Source organism: Typopeltis vanoorti, chromosome 25, assembly GCF_054136105.1.
Source record: "Typopeltis vanoorti isolate ZY-2024b chromosome 25, IOZ_Tvanoo_1.0, whole genome shotgun sequence".
NCBI lineage: Eukaryota > Metazoa > Arthropoda > Arachnida > Uropygi > Thelyphonidae > Typopeltis > Typopeltis vanoorti.
In genome coordinates this window covers 11,999,619-12,007,799 of record NC_143573.1, presented here as the reverse complement: position 1 = coordinate 12,007,799, position 8,181 = coordinate 11,999,619, and the positions used below count along the sequence as shown (strand labels likewise).

Below are 8,181 nucleotides of genomic sequence, written 5' to 3'. Positions count from 1 at the left end.
GTGTATAATCAATAACTGCGAAGAGACCAATCTTGTACAGTTACCTGCTGAAAATAAGTCCTTTTCTCAATTTTTTGCATTACTGCTATCTGGACCAAGATGTATCGTTTTATAAATGTTTGTCCTCAGCATTGACTCCAATGTCACCATTAATCCCCAACAAAAGTCTTTATGTAATAGCATACCTACTGAGATTTGTGTATAATTACATCCATCCACTTTTGGTATATTAAGAAAAAATGAATTTTTATGAGCAGGGTAGGTTTTTTCGTTTTCGAAATTAGTATATTGATAATCATTTCAGTCTTATCTTGATTCTGATACCAATATATATATATATATATATATATATATATATATATATATATATAAAAAATACACAAAATCGTGCATGAAATTCAATTTTGTTAACTTTTGAAATGTAACAATTTATTTTACAATTCTTTACACAATATAAATAAATACCAACAGTAGCAGAATTATAATTTACATTAGAAGACGACGAAGAACAAGCTAGTTCTTTTTTTCCAAACATTCGCATAACATGCATGTTACTATATTATCACAATCAACATTTAGTATTTGTACAAAAACAGTCCTTTGTTGCATTTATTCGAAGAAAATTAATATAACACTGCGCCATGTGAAGCAGTCTAACACCGCTGTTTTCTTTTCTTTTATGTGGAGGACTGGGATAAATCTTTAGATATAGTGAAAGATGATGACCACCAACTCGTAACTTCTACCAGATGACCGAGAACAGAATTTCTTACTCTTTGCTAGCGACGAAGTAGGCCAGGAAGAACTTCCACGCCAATATAGCTAACACCACTTGAACAAAATACGACAGGAATAATTTTCTGTGAAATAAAGTTAAAAAAATGTGAATAAACTAAATTCATGAAATGGGTAGTGCATTTATTAGTAGAATAAATAAAATAATGAGATAGGGTTATCGCTTTTAAAAATTCTCAGCTATTATTCCTTCCACTAAAGAGAAACTTAAGTTTATTATGGTAGCGCATGGTTGAAAATGTTTATGAATTGACCATCGTTATTTGATGAGAATCATTGGAGGAAAGAGTAAGTTATTTTCAAATTAGCCACAAAATTCAAATGAACGATACATCCAAATTTAATCTGATTGTTCATGATCTTTAAAAATTGAGTAGTAAATCACTGTGGATAATAAAAGTGGCAATCGAGGATTGAATTCCTTTGAGCTACTTTGTAGATTTAATCTTACTGCTATTTACATCCCTTGAAAATGGGAGTCTCGATGGACTATATCAAAATTATTAATTCTGCAGTGCATCTGGATTATCGGATTATTATGTGTTCCTATATTGAGGTTAATTTTTATAATCTAAGTTCGATAAAAGTTTGTGGACAGAAGTGTGCTGATTATCGGCACTGGAAGTTCTAGTTCACATTTTGAACATTCTTAGGTTATTATTCGTGTCATGTTATTAAGCCTGAACTTCAGTGGTCTTCTCTCCCACAAAGAATATTCAGTTTGCAAAGGTTATCCATATATGTACAATAGGAATAGGTTGACATGGTTGTTCCAAAGTTATATTTGAAATCTTAACTGGAATAATCATTTCAGCATGCTCGCTCTGAAATCACTCAGTCCCTCCCTCCCCGCCCCACACCAGGTCATTTCTTGAAAAATTTGAACATTACCTATTGTAATTTCGAAAAATGACATGTGTTGCTGATTATTTTCAATGGTTCCGAGAGATATTTTTAGTAGTGGTTATTACCCTCAATATAAGAAAACGCTTTACTCCTGAAAATTGACCGATTAGGCCTAACGTGAAATTGAGTCCTATGTTCCTGACTTAATAGTCGGCTCTCAATTTTTCGTTAGACCTAATCGATTAATTTTACTAGAAGGCAAATAAGCTTAACTGTTACAAGCCGTGATTACTTTGAGAGAATCAAAATTTATTTTCTATGCATGCGAAAGGAATTTATTTCTTGGAAACAGCTTTAAAATTCAATGATTAGGAATACTGTCTTTATCTAATAGAAAGGTACTTCATTCACAGTATCGATGTCTTCTTATAGAATGAATCGAAAGAAGTCAAGTTAGTAACAAATTGATTATATCATACGAATAACAGTAAACTTGCAAATACTTCTATCTTTGAGATGTATTCTGGGGAACAAAATCATTTCGGTTTAGTGAAATAGATAACTTGAGCATAAAATAGAAGAATGGTTCAAACTGCGCAATAGTTTATCATGTGGGTCTTATTGCGGGCTATTTGGAGTTATAGCTGAAGGAACTAACGGTTGTTTCAAGGATACTTGCGACATAAGGCTGAATGATATAATCGCGTAATCACAGGAAAGATATTTAACCAAATATTTCGGTCTGGAAATAGCAGACCATCATCAGTGGTAATACAAGAACAGCTTAAAAAATACAAGCTAGAATACTAACAATAGATTGTTAAAATTCGCCGCGTGATGTTAAATCACTAATTATGAAACTGAATATTTTCAAGTACAAACATGATTAATTTTTTTTTATAGCAAATTCAATGAGTAATCTTGATTAGACTTTCCCAGATTTTTGATATAGATATGCAGTCATTACGATTCAGGTTGGGGCGATGGAGCAAGGCCTCCACGCTTTCCTTGAAGAAACGTTCGAACCTATAACGGGATCTATGTAAGAGGCGAGTCTTGGACCAAAGGATGCTGTGGTTAGTTTCAATCCCGTGTTGAGCCAATCCAGACTTTTCAGGTTTGTTGTGAAGAATGGATGATTGATGTTCTTGGATTCTTTTTTCAAGAGAACGTCCAGTTTGTCCAAAATAAAAGCGATCACAGTTGCATGGAATTTGATAAACTCCAGGAAGAGATAAAGTTGAGCGTTGAGATAGCTGTCTCAACGCTCAACTCAGTCTCCAAAAGTTAGATAGGGCTAAAAAACGGCCTTGCCTACTTCCTTTACGGGAACAAAAATGTGTTAGCTAATTTTTCCGATTTAAAAATTGCTTTATTAAAAATATTTCACCCTCACCACGAACACACCAATAATAAAAGTTTCGTTTCTCACAGAAATAACTCGCGCAAGCATACAATTTCTCTCCACTTGTCACTGCGTTAGATCGCAGTGCATTTGTTTCGTTATTTAAAGGGTTAATCGAACAATTCCAATTATTAACTATGCAATCAATGTCGAAACATAAGCTGTAACCTCTAACATGTTGTATTGCATGTATATATAATGTTGTAAGCATTATTTATAAACACAAACCAAATTTATTTTTTTTTTCATTTTTTCCTTGGGGTGCCGCAGTGCTTATGTACAATCTGCCACTGGTTTGAATTTTAATATTTAATAGCTAACCTTCCATGGTTGTACAAGAAAGTGCCCTTTAAACTCGTATCCTTATAAAACGAACCATAAGGAAAAACTACTTACAGTTTTAATGCTCTTCTTGCTGCTGGAATGGTTTTCGGATCCTCTTTTAAGAGAAACTTCCTGACTCCTAGAATATTATATTCTAAATATCTATTCCAGTTTATATTTCTGACATCGAAGTTGAACGTCTGAAAAACATATGCAGTAGAGAAAATATTAGTTGTTGCTTATGTACAGACATTTCACACAATGAAAAATTTTATTCAAACAGCATGAAAAAAATTTAGTTTGTAGTATTCTTCATGCATGACAAAGCGTACATGGAGACCTACCTGCTTGGCTGGCTGAGTAGCTACCGCATTTATTTTCAAATCTACAGGATGTTGATTGCAATTCCATCTTTGGGATGGATGTTTGTAGATGTCTAAATGGTACACTTTTTTTACTTAACCAATGCGCGATCCTGCTTATTAAAGCAGTAAATTGCTATATTAAGTCTATCGAGGAGTGGATTATCTAAGCCCATTTACGAAGCTAAAGCGTTATTATATTTCTTGAATGATTTAAGAAAATATGTTAAATACTTACTATTAATCCCCATCAAAATGAGTTGCAGTGTGTTGCAGAATTTGTGTGTCTAAAGCGACGTATTGCCAAAATTTAAAAATACAATATAAAATAGCAGACTTTTATAACTATTTATTTTTAACATTTTGCGCCCCAAATCTAGTTGCGGTGGCGGGCGCCTCTTTCGCCACGCCCTCGTTATGGCACCGCAGGCCTTATTTTAAGATGGATAAATGCTCACTTTAAATTATTTTTTGTACTGTGCAAAAAAGTATGGATATCCTAAAAAATAATTATGAAATAAATGTGAAATATTTCCTAGTTATTTTTATATTTACTTAGGTTACAATACTTCGTCCAACCATACGAAGAGCCTAAGTATTTTGTTATAAGATTTAAAGTTAAGACGGATGCAGACATTGGATTATCGGTGAGGCAGCTATCAATCGCATTTTCTTGGGGGAGGTTGTTTCAGGAGAAAACGTAGAATAATGGGACATAGTATATTTGGATGATAGAATGAAACTTTGAAAACTAAGGAAAAAGTGCTGTGCAACTCCGAAATAATAGCTAGACGGACATTTAAGGAAGCTAAATTTCACTAAACGAGGAACTGTGTAAGGGGGGGGGGGCTGTTGTTTTTTGACTCCCACTAAAGAAAGGTCTCAAAACCTATATCATTACCACCATGGGCGAGTTAAGGATTTTTCTATTTCCATTCATTTTTAGTATTTTTTTAATTCATTTTTTTATCTGGTCCAGAAATCCTGTTCTACAAACCAAACATGAAACTTGTCAAGCTACTTCAAGCCATCAAATAAGCTGCGGTGGTCTCGCATAGGACGACGAAATTCATCTCCCGCTTAAAGACTGCCATTCCTCTACGTTGTCTATTGGAGAACGGACGTGCTAACCACTCGGCCACCCAAACCGGCGTACGCAGCAAACCAATTTCCTCATTTTAAAGTAGTTTGCTTGTTACAAATTGCTTTTGAATATTTGATTAATCTGGATTTTACTAAAAGGGTCCACATATATAGATGAACACAAATAAAGCTTAAACTATATTACAGAATCAATTTACTTTGTTCTGCAAGACAAGGATTTCAAGTCCTCATAGTTCAACTTCAAATTCGCAGAAAAGTCTTCGTTCATTGCTTCTACTTATGTCTTTTGGAAAATGAATGAGTGTTCCAAAAAATAACCAGCAGGAGTCTTTCAAAATGTCGACGGGTTTTTATTTCTCCCCAACCTTCTGTCTCCAGAGTGGCATAGATTAAATCTATCATAACCTCACGGTAATAGCTTCATTACACACACACTTTTCTTTTACCACAGGGGAGATAATTTAAATCATTGTCTAGTATAAAAATAACTGAGCATGAATTGTCGCACTAATTCATGATGTACAGAATTAGTTAATCACCAAAACTGTCCTATAGTTAACTGACAAGTTATTTACAATACTTGAATATTAAATAACTCACCTCCTTATCTGTGCCTTGTAATTCATCGCCAAGTTGCAAGACGTTTTGAGCTTCGAATGCCCACTGATGGGTGGTAAAGTATTCTAGCCTCTGCAACGCCTCGTGTATTTTTCCGTATAACCTGAGCATCCTGCAAGGGGCAAAAATATTATTGTAGAAAGGAGTCAAATATGCCTTGTCAATATTACATAGCGTGCTAACAAGTGAAATTACTCTGTTTATCTAGTTCTTACTTTCATATTTTCTTAATTTAAAAATACTACCCTGCCATTTTGCAACAGCACGTGGCATACAACTAACAGGACTACCCAATAATTAAAATATAATCATCTGCGAACTGTGAGTCGTTAAAACTACGGGTCATCTTTCAGAACTTAACTGCCTTTCATGCTATTATCTACGAAAGGCAAAATATCATGGTTTTGTACCAAGTGGAGACAGACTAAAAGGTAATTTGCAACAAATAAGGTGCCCATAACAAGATTAGTGATGGGCATGCCATCTTTCAATATTTCAGATTTCTACCTATTATAGAAAAAAATGGGTTGTTATAGTGCCGTCCCTTGCAAGTTTTACGTAGTGCTTTAACATCTTAACAGTCAACAGTTCCAAACAACAAGCTTGTTTAACATATTGAGAACGGTTAAGAACTAACCTAAGAGGTTGCATCTTAAATATTGTCTATTAAGACGACAATTATTTTGACGAAGTAATTACTTCAGAAGAAGTAAATTGAATTGTTACCAGCGTTGAAAAGTTCATTACATAACTACTACTTGCAGTGAGGAAACTTTTACAAACGTGTCGAATCAGTAAAGATTGTTCCCAAAGTTAATCTCACCACATTCATTTGACACATTGGTTTCATACCACTGTTGCTGACCCGTGTCGCATACTTTAGCACTTACCGTCCAAAAGAGAGCTAATTTAAGTATATTGTTTGAAATATGCACAGAAATTCAATTTTTCATTCCATACATGTAAGGCCATTTAGAAATTAAGGCGCGTCTAAATTAAGAAATTAGTCTTAGTGAGCAAGCGGAAGGATAACTTTGGTATTGTGTATTCGTTTCTGAATTCCCAACTTAAGTATATCAGACTAACTGGAACAGTCTACTTTCTAATAAGGGCGACTTATTAGAAAGTGATATTGATTTCATTCAACAGAATGTTATGGAATCGAAGATAAATTGCAAGAAAAATTAAGATTCAGCTATTGCGATTCTGTGACGCGTTAAGATGAAAAACCGATTATCAACCTAGATTTTTCTTTCTTCCTATGCCTTGGAGATTCAGAGGTAACTTCTAAATATCAAATTCTTTTTTCTCCTTATTTTCTCTAGAATTTGAACATTTAATGGGGGGGGGGGCGTGTTTCAAGAAAAAGGAGATCAAATTTGAATCAGTTGGAATGAGTTTCTCTGGTTCAAAATAACTGGGTCTAGCATCAACAGCATGGGTAGCAAGTCAAGACTTTAATTTTAAATCTCAGCAAACCAGCTAACTTTCTAAAGTAATAAAAGATAACACGACATTAACAGACAACTGGTAAGGAGGTAAAATGTCCTTGACAGAAACGACATCATCCGAGCTGATTTAACGGAAATATTGTATTTGTCAACAATCCTTGCTATTTGTTGCTACGTTCCTGTGTATGGAAGTATTTGTCCCAGATTGTAGCCTGATAGACGATGTGTCAATTTTTGTCGGTTTCGTGAAAAACAGTGTTACTGATCTCTTCTTTCCGTGATGTCTGTTACACTGGACGAAATAAATTGGAGATTAACAAATTCTATATTTTTTCTACATGCTAGCCGTATAAATGTTTAGAAATAAACTGCTTGGAAAGAAGTCAAATGGACATCCCATGGGCAAGATGATTCGCAGCACGTAACGAGTCATGTTTGTAGCCGGTATGAATTGGGCGATTATGGTACTCCAAGTCAGTGCAGCTGTGTCCGGGTGAAATGCTGCAAGAGAAATGAACTGACGGAGTTTAAAAGAGGCGCTGTGATAGGATGTCATGTTGCAGGCCGATCTGTTCGGTAAATTGTTGAGAAATTTGGCCATTCAAGGTCAACAATCCAAGGTTACACCATACTGAGATGGAAGCGCAGGGAATCGACTGCAAGTGCTACCCGCAGTGGATGACCCACAACACTCACCGAACGTGAGCGAACGGTGCAACGAAGCGACGAATCACTACACCCATTTACCAAGAAGAGGGGAGGTGTCTGGATGTGGTGGATGCCTGGTGAACATATCTTAACAGATTGCGTAACCTTGATATGAAATTCGGAGGTAGTGGTGTGATGATGAGGTCCTGGTTTGGCCTCAGAACTCTGTATTGGGTGCCACGAACACTGAATTCCGAGAGCTATTTAAGCATTCTGGAGAATGCAATGCTTTCTACTTTGTGGCGTTTCTACAGAAACGACCATTATCTTGCTGAACGATGAAAAGAGACAATGTAGCATATCATAAGCCTGCTGTTGGACTGTGGTTTTTGGACTGAACGTCACTTGACTGGCCTCTCAGAGCCCTGATCTCAACTCTGTTGAACATCTATGGGATGATCTGGAGTGTTGGGTGAGGTCAAATGATGTCCGCCTTACAACAGGTCCTGGAACTCATTACATGCCCACAAGAAGAATGGTCAAAAATTCTTATTGATCACTATCTTGCGATTGTGGAAAGTATGCCCCGAAAGTATGCAGCGAAAGGAGGTCCTACATCTTTAGGTTG

The 8,181-nt window shown here is 35.6% G+C and overlaps 1 protein-coding gene across 1 annotated transcript in view; it reads right to left on the bottom strand.

The window, feature by feature from the left end:
* Nucleotides 1–3,438: 3,438 nt before the first annotated feature.
* The window catches only part of LOC150092542 (putative fatty acyl-CoA reductase CG5065), a 65,950-nt gene continuing 61,207 nt past the window's right edge, over nucleotides 3,439–8,181 (bottom strand). The window contains exons 12-13 of the mRNA XM_090414230.1: nucleotides 5,437–5,566; nucleotides 3,439–3,570 (exon numbers count right to left, since the gene is read on the bottom strand). Of these exons, the coding sequence (XP_090270356.1) occupies nucleotides 3,439–3,570; nucleotides 5,437–5,566 (262 nt within the window). The remainder of the gene's footprint in view (nucleotides 3,571–5,436; nucleotides 5,567–8,181) is intronic.